Source organism: Schistocerca cancellata, chromosome 12 (assembly GCF_023864275.1).
Source record: "Schistocerca cancellata isolate TAMUIC-IGC-003103 chromosome 12, iqSchCanc2.1, whole genome shotgun sequence".
Classification (NCBI taxonomy): domain Eukaryota; kingdom Metazoa; phylum Arthropoda; class Insecta; order Orthoptera; family Acrididae; genus Schistocerca; species Schistocerca cancellata.
In genome coordinates, this window is record NC_064637.1 from 106,965,105 (window position 1) to 106,983,794 (window position 18,690).

At 41.7% G+C, this 18,690-nt stretch overlaps 1 protein-coding gene across 2 annotated transcripts in view; it reads left to right on the forward strand.

Annotated features, from left to right (window-relative positions):
- Positions 1-18,690, forward strand: part of LOC126109635 (trichohyalin) — a 230,864-nt gene that overhangs the window by 188,583 nt on the left and 23,591 nt on the right. For both annotated transcript variants that reach the window (XM_049914680.1, XM_049914681.1), the window contains exons 12-14: positions 539-765; positions 5,902-6,216; positions 16,912-17,181. In XM_049914680.1, the coding sequence (XP_049770637.1) occupies positions 539-765; positions 5,902-6,216; positions 16,912-17,181 (812 nt within the window). The remainder of the gene's footprint in view (positions 1-538; positions 766-5,901; positions 6,217-16,911; positions 17,182-18,690) is intronic.

The window sequence follows — 18,690 nt, forward strand, 5'->3', positions numbered from 1 at the left end:
AAATGATCTGTCCCAGCGAAAAACTTGTGTTCTTGGTAAAGAATGTTCACCATAGGTCTGTTTCAACTTTTCAAAGGTCACACTCGCGATTTAACACAAAATTTGATGGCAAAATGTTGCTCTAAATTCTGCTGTTCCATTTCCGTAACATGTAACAAAACACAGCTTCACGAAAGGGCGCTCTCAAAAATCACATGATGGCTGTAGGGAGTGGAAACTCAGACCAAGTGTCTGGAAGGGACGAATACACCGATCTACAACAAGATGAACAGCACAGCATTGCCAGATTGCTCGCAGTGTAATCAGTCTCATTACTTTTCTCGTTACTGTCGCAGGTTCGAATCCTGCCACGGGCATGGATGTGTGTGATGTCCTTAGGTTAGTTAGGTTTAAGTAGTTCTAACTTCTAGGGGACTGATGACCTCAGAAGTTAAGTCCCATAGCGCTCAGAGCCATTGGAACCATTTGAACTTTTCTCGTGCGAAGGAAACGGTACTATGGGAACACCCTGTGGATACGGTTTGCTTTCGTGTCACAGGGGCAGCAGCGCTGTCTCGCACGCTGATGGAGCTCGCGGCGCAGGCGGAAGCTGCAGACGCAGCGGCGCCTGAGCCGACTGCGGATGCTGACCGTGCAGACACAGACGTAGACGCCACAGCAGCGCCGGCCACATCGGCCGCTGGCAACTCGGACGACGCTCCCACCAGCGTCGCACCCACGATGGACCGCACGGAGATCGTCACCAATCTGCCCAAGGTCTGGAAGGTGAGTATCGCAGCTCCTTAAAGCGGAGAACAATGGAGCCAGTCACACTTGTCGAAATATCCTGGGCTATTAGTCCTTGGTCAGATGAATTTTTTGTTGACACTCGCGTTTTGTCACGTGCAGAGAACAACTCCAAGGGAGGCTGTGGCTTTTCTTTATACATAACGGACGTGGTTGACACAAAATAAAAATATATTTAGTAGATTAATTGTTTTCTGAAAAGGAAAACTTTAAAAAAATGTTCAAATGTGTGTGCAATCTTATGGGACTTAGCTGCTAAGGTCATCAGTCCCTAAGCTTACATACTATTTAACCTAAATTATCCTACGGACAAGCAAACACACCCATGCCCGAGGGAGGACTCGAACCTCTGCAGGGACCAGCCAGTCCACAACTGCAGCGCCTTAGACCGCTCGGCTAATCCTGCGTGGCAGGAAAGCTTTTCCATGATAAATTTCGTAATCGTTTTAACTGTTAACATTAAACAATGGAAAATCCAAGATGGAATGTAACAATACCAGAGAAGGAAAGTTGCTACTCACCGTATAGCGGAGATGCTGAGTTGCGATAGGCACAACAAAAAGATTCACCCAGTTATAGCTTTCGGCCACTAACGCCTTTGTCAGCAGTAGACACACACACACACACACACACACACACAAAATCGCAAGTTGCACACACGTTTGCAGTCTCAGAGAAATGAAACCACAGTTCTCTGAGACACAGACGTGTGTGCAAGTTGAGTTTGCGTGAGTGTGTGTGTGCGTGTGTGTATGTATGCCTACTGCTGACAAAGGCCTTAATGGCCAAAAGCCATAATCGTGTGAATCTCTTTGTTGTGCCTATCGCGACTCAACATCTCTGCTATATGGTTAGTAGCAACTTCCCTTCTCTGGTATTGTAATTCTTAATATTAAGAGTTAATATTAATTTTCTTGAATTAAATTTCCGCTATTTCACTGTTAATTGTTCATTTATTGTACACAATCATGAGTTCGGCTTTGTAGCCATTCTCAAATGCATGACGAACTGAAAAATATTAGAATATGTCTGACCTGTCATCATCATGAATACTTTTCTCGTCTTATAGACCACTTGTCATATTATAGAATACAAGTACCTATCCAAGATACGAAAAATGACTGACGTTGTGCGCCATGAAACATCCTTAAGGGGAAAAGACAAGGTGACAGTCGAAAAGACTCATCACTTTTGTATTACGGAATTCGAATGTATACACGTTTAAGAATTAATTCCCAAAATATTATGGGCGAACTCCAAAAAGTAACGATTCAGTGAGCTTTTGAAGCCAAGTGTGCACGGCACGCCTCAGTGTTAGAAAGCCGGTTGCCGCAAGTCGTTATCGATGCCATTACTCCAATTTATACCAATTTGAGTAAACCTGATTTTCTGGAGCCTTGTTTGGGCGGTTTTACTCAAAATGTGGACGAAAGTTTCAATACTCTCATTTGGAGATACACTCCAAAAATGAAATCCAGCCAAAGCGATACTGTCAACTTTGTTTCAAATCTGGCCGTATGTCTGTTCAGTGTAGGCCATACTGGACTAATGCACGTGGCAAATGCTCTTCAAATCAAAATCGGCCATGAAATGCGTCCATTCTGTGAAGATAGTGATGCCAGCGACGGTGCACTCAGCGACGAAAAGGGCTTTGAGGACGAAAATGAGAGCTTATCAGGTCAAAGTAGCAGAAAGCGGCCATCCACCAGCTGGGACGATAGTTACTATAGAGCAGGCATCGACGATATCTCGTAAGTTTCAAGCTTTCTCCCTTTTTTATATATGTTAAATACTTGTAGGTTAGGTTAGGTTATGTTAGGTTAATATGCGTTTTTCACAGAACCAGGTTTTTCGGCATTTTCAGTAGATTTTAATGAATTTTGGTCTCCTTTGAAGCAAACTGAATTCTCTTCAGTTCATTGTAGCCGATTTTTTTATGTCGATATTTAATATTTTTTTCGGCCAAAAAAGAGGGATCCAAAATGGCAATTTTTTTCAAATGTCTATAATTTCGCCATTTTTTTTTGTAAATCCCTACAAGAACTAAAATTACATCTGTAAGGATTCAGGTGATATGTTAATGTCATGTTTCAGATAACCACAACAGGAGTTACAGCGACAACCGCCGATCTACCTCCTTTCAGAGCTGCCTCGGGAAAATCCCAATTACACAGTGAAGAAATTAATAATTTTCAATAAAAAAAATACCGATACAAACTTCAATGTACGCTTTACTCATTGGAACAAACACCATTTGTCTACTACATTCCACTACGGAGGAAAAAAATCATGAATTTTAGCAATATTTTCACCCGTCACCCTGCCATTCCCCCTTAACGTACAGTGTTCGAGTACTTAACCTCTAGGGGCGGGCAAACCGGAAATTTGTTCGGGACGCCGAAATTTAGTTCCGCGCCTGTTGCTGCGCAATCGAGAGCGTCTGTTTGATTTTCGCCGCTCCCTGCGGTGGCAAAGTATCTCTGCTCGCTCCGAGGCATCACTGTCGCGGTAAGGCCATAGAGCAAATATTCTATGGGTAAGGCGAGAGGCAGCCATGCCTCATTCGCTTAAGAATCCGCCACAATAATAAAAAGAAACCTCTCAGAGGAAGCACGAGATGTACCCATCAAACTTCCAAAAGAACAAAGAAAATACTTTTTTTTTTTTTTAATTTTAAAATCGATGAAGCGCTAAATGTACGAGATGACAGATTTGGACTGCTTAGTAATTATAGTAACTATTTGCAATAATTGTCTAATATATACGATTAAAGTGCCATGTCGAAAGAAATGCTACTAAAACAGTTAAAGCATTTAGAATGTATTTTAACTGATGGTTATTCTGCTGACATAAATGGGGTAGAATTAACAGAGGAAATTTCAGCAGTATCTGCGCCTTTTAGCAAAAAAGAAACTGAACTTAATTACAAATTTAAATTTTGCCCCAAATCTTACTAGTCCTTTAAGTATATTGCTAACGACGCCAATAACTGCAGCTAGTGGTGAAGGGAGTTTCCCAGAGATAAAATTAACTAAACACTTTTTACGTTCTACTACAGAAAATTGACAGTTGAGTACGAAATTGCTGATCAAGGAAATTTAAAAGAAGTAATAAGAAAGTTTGCAGAATAGAAACTAAGAAAAAAACGTTTTTTGTTTTTGTAGCGTAGTAGAGGTTATACTGTTTTGTTTTCAAAATAATGGCTATTAAAAACGTAAAAATTATATTGTTAACAGTTTCCGGCTAGGTACAGATATTTCTTAACTAATTTCTGCTGTTTTGTACTGCTTGATTATCAATGTTATCTTATGTGTTTTTTTCGAAAAATATGGTTTTATTAAAATTTAAATAAAATGATTTGATTTTTATTGGATATACATGTATATATTACGGAGGGGCAATTTGTCTTTTTTCTGGGACGACGTAACTGCTAAAGTAGGCCCTGTCTCATTGCGTATATCTTTTAATTACGTTCTGAACTACACTGTAATAGTTCTTTCTAGGTCTGGTTGAAGTTTCTTCGAGCTATGTTATTTGGTGGTGGCAAACCATGTTAAAGTTATTTTCGTCCTTAAGTTCACATCGGTGTATATTCTACTGTAAATTAAAGTTTGCCTCAGATGTTGTTGACTAACTACTAGTATAAATTGAAAAGAAAGCCGTAAACATAAGTGTTTGTGTAACATAAAATACAGTGTACTGAGATGTTTACTCAGAGTTGTATCGTTTACTGCTATATGTGAACCTGGTCTATTATGAGCGTAATCCCAAAAGTAAGGTCTCCTTTTTTTTTGTAAGTACATAGACCTGTTTATTTCTACAGTGGTTTACATCAGTTTACAGCTTGAACATTTAGCTATTTTCTAACATAATCTCTGTTGTAACGGCGACAGGAACAGTCGCGGGGTTGAAGTAACAAAAATGCGGCAAGACCCCGCAGAGCGGCATGCAAACAACAACACAACGGGAGAGGGCGGACACGACCACTGACGGACCATAAAACAACAACAAGAATGGACAACAGAGTCAAGAAAACCAAACAAGACAACCACGTCCACTCGTAAAGAAAACACAAAAGTAAATATGCTGTCTAATGCAATGCGATATGTCCTGAGACGTACCCATAGGTTAGACTGGCAGGCTGAGCAACAGGCAGGCACTTAAGTTCTTGATTGGGGACACTGCTATTGGCCGCTGCAACCACGTGTTCCACTGTGGCACCCTCACTCTAAATGCAGGCCAGGACGCGCGCACTGCCACAGCTTACGGCGCGATGGTGCATAGACCTCTATGGATCTTCGATGTCCATGACGTCTGGCGGGGATTCAAATTCCCCAGCACGCGGTACCAGAATCACCATTTCTGTCGATGCATTTCTGTAGCCGCTGTGGCAGTTTTTGTATGCCCATGTCATACCAGCTCACCACCATGCTGTTCAGAAAGTTATGAACCTCATCTTTCTCCTCGTCGTCGGAGCTGAATCGCTTTCCGGCCAAATGTTCTTTTAACCTAGGGAACAGGTGACAGTCACTGGGTGCCAAGTCAGGACTATAGGGTGGGTGGGTGATTATGATCCACTGAAATTGTTGCAGGAGAGCAAAGGTTTGCCGAGTGATGTGTAAGCGAGCGTTGTCATGGAGAATATGTACGCCCTTGCTCAACAGTCCTCTTCTCCGGTTCTGAATTGCCCGTTTGAGTTTTTTCAGAGTCTCAGAGTACCTGTCAGCGTTAATTGTGGTCCCAGCGATTCAGCTCCGACGACGAGGTGAAAGAAGAGGTTTATAACTCATTGAACAGCATGGCGGTGAGCTGGTATGACATAGGCATACAAAAACTGCCACAGCGTCTACAAAAATGCATCAACAGAAATGGTGATTATGTCGAAAAATAGCTAAATGTTCAAGCTGTAAACTGATGTAAACCATTGTAGAAATAAACAGGTCTATGTACTTATAAAAAATTGGAGACCTTACTCTTGGAATTACCCTCATACATTACATACACATGAGCTCTGTGAACGTCCAATGAATGTCTGAGTTGGGGATCTACTGTGCAGACCATCGATTGTGGCAGTGCAGACCGATGAGGTGTCTTATTCCTGTGCTGTGCCTGCAGGTGCTGATGGAGCTGCTGAGTCAGCAGCAGGCCGCAGGCGAGGCGGGGGATTCCCCGGCCGACGCCGACCGCGACCCCGCAGTGGATGACGTGAAGAGCCACTGCTACAAGAGCGTTGACACGCCGTATGGCCCGCGGCTGGTGATCAGCGTCAGCCAGACCTTCCTGCGCCTCAAGGAGCTCATCCTGGAGAAGAAGAGCCTCCAGCGGGAGCTGTCGCGCCTCCAGCAGCTCAACGGCCACCTGGAGACGGAGCTGGGCCGCCAGCAGCAGCGCCTGTCGCTCGTCTCCTCAGAGCTGCGCAAGACCTGGGGGGTGAGAGAGGCTTCGTGCACTTTGTGAAACTGTGCAGTTAAGATCATGGCGCAACGCTGTGCTGTTGTTTGTTCTCATGTTTTCGCTGTTTTTAAAAGAAATTGATTTTTAGTCTCTGCTGTGTATGGGAAACAAACTACTGTAACGTCTGATTTCGTGGATCTGTAAACTTTTTTTGGCTTCGATAATTTTTTAATATTCGATTATTTCTCGTGGTCCCATCACAGCTGTAGTGCTTTCTTTCACAACACTTTGTCTGCTTACTTTCCGATAGTCATTTATTTTTGTAATACACTCTAAGACACAAAAAAAAACTGCCCGGTTGAGAGAGCTAATGCGCTGCTTCCTGGACTCGGGTAGGCGCGCCGGCCCCGGATTGAATCCGCCGGGCGGGTTTACGATGGAGGCCGGAGTGCCCGCCAGCCTGGATGTGGTTTTTAGGCGGTTTTCCACATCCCACTAGGTTAAAACCGGGCTGGTCCCCACATCCCGCCTCAGTTACACGGCTCGCAGACGTCTGAACACATTCACACTATTCCATGGATTACACTTGACACAGACAGTTGGGGTACACTAATTCCATCTTGGGGGGTATGGGGTGGCGGCAGGAGGTGCATCCGGCCACCCCTTAAATTAACCTTGCCAAATCCGATTCACCATGCCGACCCTGCGTCACTGCGGGAATAAGGCACAAGCAAAAGAAAGAACTCTAAGACACAAAAAAATAACACACCACAAAGGAATCATCCGGATGCTACGGAAATCGGTAGATGTGATGTACATATACAAATAAAAAAAGGATTAAAACTTCAGAAAAATTGAATGATTTTTTCAAGAGAAAGAGCTTCACAAATTGAGCAAGTCAACAACACGTTGGTCCGTGTCTGGCCCTTACGCAAGGAGTTACTCGGTTTGGTGTCAATTTATAGAGTTGTTGGATGTCCTCCTAACTGATATCTTGGCAAATTCTGCCCAGTTGGTGCATTAGATCGTCAAATTCTGGAGCTGGTTGGAGGCCCTGCCCATAATGCTCAAAACGTTCTGAATTGGGGAGAGATCGAGCGACCTTGTCGGCCAGGGGAGGGATGCGGCAACCTTGTTTGGCCAAGGGAGGGTTCAGCAAGCATGAAGACAAGCAGTAGAAACTCTCGCCATGTGTGGACAGGCATTATCTTGCTGAAATGTAAGCACAGGATGGTTTGCCACGATGGCCAAGAAAACGGGGCATAGAATGTAAGAATGCAGAGTCTCATAGCAGTAACACTGAATAGAAAGTTCTCAGGTCTCCAGTTGCATCAAATGATTAAAATTGTATGAGCTTTTTGAGACACCCAGCTAAACCGGCAGGACAGGACAGGTAGTTTAAGTTGTGGAAAGGGGCCAAAATACGCGGCTATCAGTTACACTCGAACATACTACCTTTTATTTGATCAAACAATACAAGAGGCAAGAAATTAAAAAAAAAAAAAGAAACACAGTTTTACTTTTGGGAACTCAATTAGCAGCTGAATGCGGCGTAAAATATCATGCCTCAAGGGCAAGACTACTTTAATTTAAAAACCGCTGAAAGCCAATAACTTAAAGCTCAACCAAAATCAGAAATTTAAAAGGCAAAGCCTTATCTTAAAACAGTTCCTTAACTAGGCTGAAGGCCCAAAGAATCTGACAATTTATTAAGGCTCAATAACATTAATTTTAAAAATGGCGAAGGCTTTATGTAAAACAGTTCTTAAATTAGTCTGAAGGCCCAAACCATCTGATGCCTTAAGGGCAAAACAACCTTAATGTAAAAATCGGCTAGAAGGCATACAAGTACAAACAATAAGAACAAACAAGAGAAGGCAGTATGCCCAACGGCGCTCATAAGTTCTGAGGGTCAGCCTGGAATTCAAACACTAACGCTCGCTTAGGTGAGACACTCAGTCGGCCCAACCGTTGCGATCCGACAACAACCTAACTGACAGACAGTCAACGGACCCACCGACAAGATAACCTCTGCTTCACCCAACCAGCACACAACAGGGAGTTCAATGGAACAATGTAGAAGGTATGAGTGCCCACAACCAGTTATACATTGTGCTGTCAAACTACACACTAGCTGGACATCGACAACACAATGAGGAAAATACACTGCCTGAATTTACGTCAATGGTCAGGGCAGGTAACTGGAACATTAACGGTCACAAGGCAGAAGATTCCGCTGGTGCACTTCAATTCAAATAAGAAAGTACATTTAAACTCCACTGGAGGGTGGCTAAAATTTGCCAACTTGAAAACACACGTTGTTGCTTGTGGGTATACCCCAACAGCCTACAACAAACTCCAAACGACACAATGTGAACAATTGTGACTTGCTAGATTAAGTTAAAACTCAACTTTCATGTCGAGAATCGGTGAGCCACGAACCTCGTAGCAATGGGAACAGCACCACACACTCCAATACTGCATAGAGGCCACCAGTGGGCCCGGCCAAAGTACATGCCGCAGAGATTTCCTCGCTACTCCACGCCAACCGACCAACTGCCCAGGCCCATAAACAGTGAAAGGACCAAGTATATGTTGGCCCATGAGACGACCAATCGAACGACCAACGAACTGTTGTCCTGCTCCAATCTCCCTCCATCGGACAGTTCATGTGTGTCGCCAGGGGTCGGAAAGCACTGGCTGTCGGCGCCTCACGAGTGCTCTGTCCCCCAACTTCACTGCTGCTGCATCCCAACTGCACTGCTGGTCCATCCCGAACTGACTGCCAGACACACGACGACCCGGAAATACTACCGGTCGCTCCAGATATGTTATGACAGTGCACTTATTGATACGCACTGCTGCTGCCACTCACGGGCAAGTAAGGCAGGAAGTTGGTGACTACAGTAAGTGGAGTAAGAAAACGAGGCAGCAGTATCGTAACAGAAGATGACAAAGACTAAATGGGATAAACGTGTGCCGTGCACGGCTCACTTTTGGCCAAGCACTCTTTGGCTATTTTCAAGTGGTACGACTGCCGGTGGGCTGTGTGTACGCCCCTCATATACACTATCTGCCGGCTGTGACGTCACTGGTATCCGCATCATTGCCACTGGTACTCGTACCACGTGACAATGGCCAAGGAGTGTTTGGACAAAATTTCAGGTAATTTTAGTCCCTTAGTAGGGCTTAGAATACCATCAGCTAGAATACTGTGCTGTAAGGGTGCCGCAGATGAGTACCAAAAAGAAATGGAACCTCCAGACAATCACTGTTGGTTGTCAGGCTGTGTGACAGGTGACAGGTTGTATCCTACTGCTGTTTAAGTCATACCCAGACATGCCATTGCTGGGCATCAGGGCTCAGTTTGAAGCAGGACTCATCTCTGAAGACAATGCTACTTTAGTCAATGAGATTCCAGGTGCAAGATGCGTGTGGAGATGCACAGGACATCAGTGGGTACCAATCTGATTGTTGCCCACCATATGGCCTGACTACCATGAGTGATGGTCTACAGTGCCATATCTCTTCATAGCAGGAACCCTTTGGTAGTCATCCACAGTGCCCTTACAGCACAACAGTACATTGACCATTGCCTACACATTTTTTGGTTGCCCTTCACAGTAAGCCATCCTGTGCTTACATTTCAGCGCAATAATGCCTGCCCATAAATGACGAGAGTTTTCATTGCTTGTCTTCGTGCTTGCCAGTCCCTACCTTCACCAGTAAGGTTGTGGGATCTCTCCCCAATTGAGAATGTTAGGTGCATTATGGGTACAGCCCTGCAACCAGTTCTGATATTTGACAATCTGATGTGACAATTGGACAGAATTTTGCACAATATCCCTCAGGATATGTTTTAAGCGGTTTCCATAAATCACTTATTCAGAAAAGTGATAAAGGAGACAGGCTTCTTCCCTGACTGGAATAGGCTTGTACACCAACTTTTATCTAGACTCATGCTCATAAATTAAGGATAATGCTGATACATGGTGAAACAGTGCTCTGGTGGGCAGTTTGCGGGTTTAAATTACCTCGGGGTATGACCATGCAGTGCATTTGACCTGCGGTCGTCACACGGTGGTGCTGGCAGCAGTTCACATACGCAGAGGTGTGTTGGTGCATGTCAGAGCATGGCGCAGCAAGTAAGTGTGCAGACGTTTTCAGACATGCTAATGGTGACTGTGTTTTGAAAATGGCTCAAAGAACACATATTGATGACGTTATGAGGGGTAAAATACTAGGGCGACTGGAGGGTGGTCAAACACAGCAAGTCGTAGCACATGCCCTCCGTGTGCCACAAAGTGTGATCTCAAGATTATGGCAACGATTCCAGCAGACAGGAAACGTGTCCAGGCACTACAGTACACGATGGCCACAGTGTACAGCACCACAAGAAGACGGATATCTCACCATCAGTGCCCTCAGACGGCCACGGAGTAGTGCAGGTAGCCTTGCTCGGGACCTTACCGCAACCACTGGAACAGTTGTCTCCAGATGCACAGTCTACAGACGAATGAACAGACATAGTTTATTCGCCTGGAGACCTACAAGGTGCGTTACACTGAACCTTAGTCACAGGAGAGGCTGTAAAGCCTGGTGTCAAGAACACAGCACATGGTCATTGGAACAGTGGTCCCAGGTTATGTTCATGGATGAGTCCAGGTATAGGCTGATCAGTGATTCTCGCCCAGTTCCAACAAACCTTACACATAATTTCAAACATTTTCCAAACTTTTTCTCACTGATGACCACACAAAATGACAAAAGGCAAAAAGTTTATCACACATTCTTGCTTTTTTGCTTTTTTTGCTTTTTGATTTTTGTGCAGTAATACTTCAGCATCAGGCATGTTGTTTTAATTTATTACTTCTTTACTACTAACTCTATTCACAATGTATTTTGCAGACTGTATCCACATATACCACTGAACATAACTGCAAAATTATATCATTGTTGTTCAGGAGATATGGTGTCATAAAAACTGGGATTTATGAAAAACTACCTTTTGTTTGAAATGGAGTGCAAATCATCCACACTATGCTCATCCAGGGTCTGATAATGAAAACACTTAGTGACTCTCAACAAATTTTAAATATAATTTTAAACCTTTCTAAACTTTTTCTACCTTATACTCTTGACACCAGATATTTAACACATTACCTCTTTTGTAATCAGATGTTTAGAGATGTTTTTTACATGGGAGTCAGATTCTCTAAAAACTTGGGGATTAACTGGATGACTTCACTAATATTTCTTTAACAGTATATCTTAATATAAATTTTCATTAATATAAATTTTCATTGATGATTCTATATGAACATCTAATGTTGTGTTCCAGAATGATGGGTCCTTTTATTTTGTTGTATTGTTTTACAAAGCAATGATGGGAGCATTTCATAATGCTGCAATTGTTTTCAATCAGCCAATAGTTATCTTCTGCATCTTCTGACTGTCAATAGCTAAAAAGAGGAAACAAAAAATCATCATATAATCTGTAAAACTGCATGTCTACAGGACAATAAATGATTGATAAAAATGTATGTAATGGCAAATGTTGCATGTGAATATCTCTTTTGTAACCAACAATATTGAAGATAAAAGTCAACCTCTTACTACTTGTAATGTGCTCCATATGAACTTTTCGTGTTCATCACATCCTGTCAAAAACGTAGCCAAATGGGGGGTCCAGGGGATCTAGACCCCCTTTAACCTAAATCAAATTATACATGACCTAATTTCCATGTAGTGAAATTGAAAGGTATTTTTATTTTCAATCACATAGTGAGAAAGGGATACAATCTATTGATAGTGAACAAAGCCGTCAACAGATTTAAACCAGTGCTTGATTTGTCGTGATACACTGTAACAGTATCTCTGATTTAAAAAACCTTAAAATAGTGTTTTAAGACGACTAAATGTGACTAAAAACACCCCCATCTCCCCCTCCCCTGCTCTCTCTCAAAAGGTCACAGTACCGGGACCTTTTTTTTTTTTTTAATTACAAATAAAGCACTGATTTAAACTATCTATACAGCCATAGCACTATTGGCTGTTGCCCATCCCTATTTTAGCCAAGACCAGTTTTGTTAATCAGTTCATTTCTTACCTGCAACTGAATTTAATGTAAGTACTGCAGTTTATAGTTTTTGTCCTAAAAGCTGTTATGATAGTTTCTAATTATGGATAAGTTTGTAACCAGAAAGAAGAGGGAAACTGATTTTGATCCACCCACTATCATTATGTTAAGTTAATAATATGTGTGCACTACTATAATAACCTAATTACATATCTATAGCAGTTTAATGTTAGCCCTGGAGTCGTTATCTGGAGGCTGGTAGAACTTTGGGGTTGCAATATATCAGTATTTCACAAGGCAGTGGAGCAGTGAACATCATTATAAATAACAGTACTTTAAAATCAGTGCATAAAAATATACTAGGATTTGATTGTGTTGCCCAAAAATCACGTTGATCAGCAAAAATATTGCCCAACAATGGTTGCATTTCGTTAACAAAAAATTGCTCAAAATTCTATCTTTAGTTACCCAAATGGCAAAATATTAACCAGTCTGGTCATGCAGTTGGTAATCTTCTCAGTTATGAAAATCAGTTTGATACAGAATGATAGGGAGGGATTTGTGGAGAGCAGGAGGTGTATATGATAACAGCACATCTGATAGTTTGATTTGTTTCCAAAAGATTTTTTCAGTGGGCTGTTCGATTTCATCTGCTTTGCATCCCTCTTGTAAGACTAAAGGAATTCTGTGCACAATTAAATCTTAAAATATGTCTGCATTCAAGCATTATTAGATGATCAAATATGCAAAATTAAAAATAAAATATGCACCATCAGAACTCCATCCTTTGTTGTGATGCATTTTATTTTATTTTAAAACAGTGTACAACCATCAGTTTTTCCGAATTCGCCATTGACTGGGTTAGCTCTGTTCATTGAACCACTGAGCTAGCAATCTATGGATTTGAGAGATGAGGTGGTTCGAATCTATCTGCTGGCAACCTCGAAAATGGTTCTCTGTGGTTTTCCATTTTCAGTTTAGGCAAGTGCTGGGGTTGTTCTCTCTTACTATAGGCTACAGGCAGTGCCTTCCAAATTCCTTTCTTTCTTGAGAGATTCCAGTTCCCTTAAAGATGCAGCTCCTCAGCTTAAATGAAAAGAGCTGCATTTAAGGCACACCGAACATCCTTCAGAGACTACCGGCACCAGAAGCCATACAATAAATAAATAGTAATCCAAATTTTTCTTGTTTAGGTTCGTGCGCTTATCTGCTGGGACATTCTTCAATGCAAAAGTGACAGATGTGTACTCAAATGAGGAAATTTGGGAAACTGTAAAGTTGAATAATTCCAGATTCTTCGCATTTTTGCCACAAAAATTGTTCTAACTTCTCTTCTACATCTACAAAGATACTCTGCAAGCCACAGTATGATGCAAGGCAGAGGAGACCCTGTACCACTTGTCATTTCCTTTCCTGTTCCACTCGCAAATGGAGTGAGGGAAAAACAATTTTCTATATGCCTCCATATCAGACCTAATTTTTAGTTTCTTATTTTTGTGGTCCTTACGTGGTCCTTGGTGGCAGTAGAATCATTCAGCAGTCAGCTTAAAATACTGGTTCTCTAAATTTTCTCAATAGTATTTCTCGAAAAGAATGTCGCCTTCCCCCCCAGGGATTCCCATTTGAGTTCCTGAAGCATCTCCATAACAGTTACATATTGTTTGAACCTACCAGTAAGAAATCTAGGCATGCCTCTGAATTGCTTTGATGTCTTCCTTCAGTCCAGCCTGGTACAGATCCCAAACACTCGAGCAGTACTCAAGAATATGTTGCACCAGCATCCTATGTGTGGTTTCCTTTACAGGTGAACCACTCTTTCCTAAAATTCTCCCATTAAAGTGAAGCTGACCATTCACCTTCACTACCATACTTCTCACATGCTCATTCCATCCCATATTGATTTGCAATGTTACACCCAGATATATTTCCATGGCACTTTTGGTAACAATCACAGCATCCCAAAAAATTCATATGAGTCCATTCCTGATCACTTCCTAAGCTCAAATCCAGATTGAAAGACTATCCATCTCATGAAAGTATCTTACAATGTGGATATAGATTTTTGGCTACTAGGCCAGGTTCGTGACAGTTTTGGGAAGAGGAATTCCGAATTTAACTGTTTCCTTCTAGAATTTAGTACACTTAATAGCACATCTTGAACAACTGAGGATTACATGATTTAGATCTACTAATTCTGAGGGGTGACTTTCACAATACACAGAGATTAAAACTCTTATTCTGTAGTGATGTGCAGGATAACACCAATATCCATTTCAAATTTTTATGATTGATGTTGTATGTCATTGTGAAACACCTAGCTTTGAATACCATATTTTTTGGCAATCCATTTTTGATTCCTTACAAAGTTTTGTTCTTTTATCATCTAAGAGGTTTCTGAGAATCAGCAGGGGAGGTAGAGGTAAAATAATCACTCTAAGGAAATTGACAGAAGCTACCGCTTACTTATTTTGAATCAACATGTTATAAGGTATCACACCATATGTTGTATGTGAAAAAGTAAATAATATATAGGAACTATATGAGTTTTTCTGAAGGCTTATGTATTGCAGGGTTTGCCTACCTACGAGGGGTAATGTGGCCAGTGTCTTCACAACAGCATCTCGTGGTTGTTGTTTTAATTTTTGGACATATTTTCTGTGTATTTTGATGCCCTAGCATCTGAAACAATACCACACAGCTGGAACGGACGGTTTTCAATGAGATTTTTGTATTATGCCAAATATAACAGAACATATACTTCTATAAATAATATAAATTAAATAATTCAAAATTGACACAAAGGGGCAGAATGGTGGGTGGTAGCTTTTTATATGAAAGGATTTAGAAGTCAGTCTGATTTGTACTATTGTGGATGTTATATGGAAGTAACTAACCCTTGTTGTTGTTGTTGTTGTTGTTGTTGTCATTGTGGTCTTCAGTCCTGAGACTAGTTTGACGTAGGTCTCCATGCTACCCTATCCTGTCCAAGGTTCTTCATCTTCCAGTACTTACTGCAACCTACATCCTTCTGAGTCTGCTTAGTGTATTCATCTCTTGGTCTCCCTCTACGATTTTTTACCCTCCACGCTGCCCTCCAATACTACATTGGTGATCCCTTGATGCCTCAGAACATGTCCAACCAACCGATCCCTTCTTCTAGTCAAGTTTTGCCACAAACTCCTCTTCTCCCCAATTCTATTCAATACCTCCTCATTAGTTATGTGATCTACCCATCTAATTTTCAGCATTCTTCTGTAGCACCACATTTCCAAAGCTTCTATTCTCTTCTTGTCCAAACAATTTATCGTGCATGTTTCACTTCCATACATGGCTACACTCCGTACAAATACTTTCAGAAACGACATCTTCACACTTAAATCTATACTCGATGTTAACAAATTTCTTTTCTTCAGAAACGCTTTCCTTGCCAGTCTCCATTTCATATCGTTGCTACTTCAACCATTATCAGTTATTTTGCTCCCCAAATAGCAAAACTCCTTTACTACTTTAAGTGTCTCATTTCCTAATCTAACTCCCTCAGCATTACCCAATTTAATTCAACTACATTCCATTATCCTCGTTTTGCTTTTGTTGATGTTCATCTTATATCTTCCTTTCAAGACACTGTCCATTCTGTTCAACTGCTCTTCCAAGTCCTTTGCTGTCTCTGACAGAATTACAATGTCATCGGTGAATGTCAAAGTTTTTATTTCTTCTCCATGGATTTTAATTCCAATTCCAAATTTTTCTTTTGTTTCCTTTACTGCTTGCACAATATACAGATTGAATAACATCAGGGATAGGCTACAACCCTGTCCCACTCCCTTCCCAACCACTGCTTCCCTTTCATACCCCTCGACTCTTATAACTGCCATCTGGTTTCTGCACAAATTGTAAATAGCCTTTTGCTCCATGTATTTTACCCCTGCCACCTTTAGAATTTGAAAGAGAGTACTCCAGTCAACATTGTCAAAAGCTTTCTCTAAGTCTACAAATGCTAGAAATGTAGGTTTGCCTTTCCTTAATCTTTTTTCTAAGATAAGTCGTAAGGTCAGTATTGCTTCACGTTGTCCAAAACCCTTACTGGACCATTTTACGTGATAAGTTGTGGGGCCACTTTTCCCACTCAGACATCATGTCGGCATTAGCGGTTCACAATACAAATAACCAAAGTGAAAGAAACAACAAGGAACTGCACTTGTGTAGGCCAAAAGACATTGTTTAAGAGTTGACATGATAAAAAGTATTACTCTATACATAAGTGGGGTAACAAGAATAATATAAATTGCTTACATTATATAAGGTAACTGAAAATTAGAAAAGTTTTTGCTAAAAAATAATGGAACAAGTTTCTTTTCTCAAACTCGCTGACAACAAGGATAGTGTATATTAAAATTAGGCTGACCACTGCTCAGCAGACGGCACTGCTGTTTAGAGCAAGAAATAACCAATGGCCACTTTTCCCTTCCTGGCCACTTTACACCACCTTCCTCTACCAATCGTCAAACGCATCTTTCGTCACAGTTATTACGGAGTCTGTATAAGGTAAATTTACAAAGAAATGTATTCCTTCCGTGATGCCACTCTTTGCTAGTCGGTTAACAGTTTCATTGTCTTTAATACCAGAATGTTTGTGTATGTGCGTGTGGCAGGTGGTGGGACGGATGCGGGCACAACACCGACAGCTGCACACTCACGAGACGCTGCTGCGACACGAGCTGCAGCACAAGCGGGAGATGCTCCGCGAGTTGCGGGACGAGCTGTCGCTGTGCCGCGAGACGTGGCAGCGCGCCAGGCAGAAGAGCTCCCAGTCCGAGCTCGAGTGGCGCGCGCTGCGCTCCGAGTTCGCCGAACGCCGCCGCCAGCGCGATGCCGGCTCTGCCGAGAGTGGCTGCTTCTCTGACAGCGGTGACGATGCCAAGGTAACGCAGCTGGATGTAATTATGAGAGGAAAGCTTTTTTAATTTGAATTTTCTGTAAAAGAGAGAAATCAAACAGTTATAATTCTGTTGTATAATTTCTAGTTTACATCTAACAAGGAGACGGCACGACTGTGGGGTCGCCAATTTGTCCGAAATTTTGTGTGGTGAAAGAAGACCCCTAACTCCTCGTGTGGTTAAAATATTAGGACGCACTACTCGGAAAATCCTGAGAAAAATTGATCCAAAGTTTCTTAGGTGCCTTACGAGTATATAATGTTAGTCCATTGCCGAGCTGCCATCTGGCCTAGAAGGTTAGGGCTCAGTCTCGGACTTTACACCAGAACTCTCGGGTTCGATTCCTCCTCTGGCACTTTTTTTTTTCTTCTGTTTCATTTTCTTTTGTTATTCCACCAATTATTCAAAAAGTTTCCCAAACCTACATTATTTTTGAAACATTTTTTAGCTGAAGAACAGAAAGTTTTTCATTCACTGAAAAATATTTGAGTTCATGCTCTTTGATATTTTACATCAGTAAAAACATTTTGTACGCAGAAAACATGTATTTACCTGTTTGGTCAGTATTTATCACATAATCCTCATGGTATTGAGGGATTAAACGGCACGAAAGTTTTCCGCAGACGCCTGGATGTCTCGCATTGACACCGCTTCTTTTTTCGAAACCAGTTTCATGATCTTGCATTGTGTGCTTCTGTGACCCATCGATCAGATGCCTCGAATTTGAAATCGACGAATTGTGCAGCCGTAGCCAATGCCCACTGCTGTAAATTTCTTGTTGTGACTTGCTTATATTGCTGTCTTTCTTCCACAAAACGGTCGTAGGTGCACGAATCTATCTCCTCAAATTTATCCATTCGCGTATGACCACTTTTAATATCTTTCTCCCATTGTGAAAGATATTCTTTTCTCTTCAATTGGCGACATCCTTTTTTTGCAATTAAATTATTTTCCTTCAAAGCTTTTCATAATACGCCACTGCGTCTTTCAATCGTAATTTTGATAGATCACTACGAATTCCAGATGAGCCAGCAACTTCTTCAGTCGACACGTTTAACCTCAGATCGGAATAACACGTTCAAATTTGAAACAGGCACATCTGTTCATGACGAAATCGAAAAACAAACTGCCATTTACTTCTCACAGCTCGCGCACAGTCCTATGCACAGATGACCGTTATAATCCCGAGGGGACCCTTACAAAGCCCCATTAAACCTTGAAACCCCATAAAACGAAATAGAACAACGGGCAAGATTATTTTTCATTGAATGAAAAACTTTACGTTCTTGAGCTAAAATAATGTAGGTTTGGGAAAATTTTTGAATCATTGGTGGGATAACAAAAGAAAATGAAACAGAAGGAAAAAAAGTACCAGAGGAGAAATCGAACCCAAGACCTCTGGCAGAAGAGTCCGAGTCTGAGCCCTAACCATGTAGGCCAGACGGCAGCTCGGCAATGGACTAACATTTTATACTCATAAGGCACCTAAGAAAC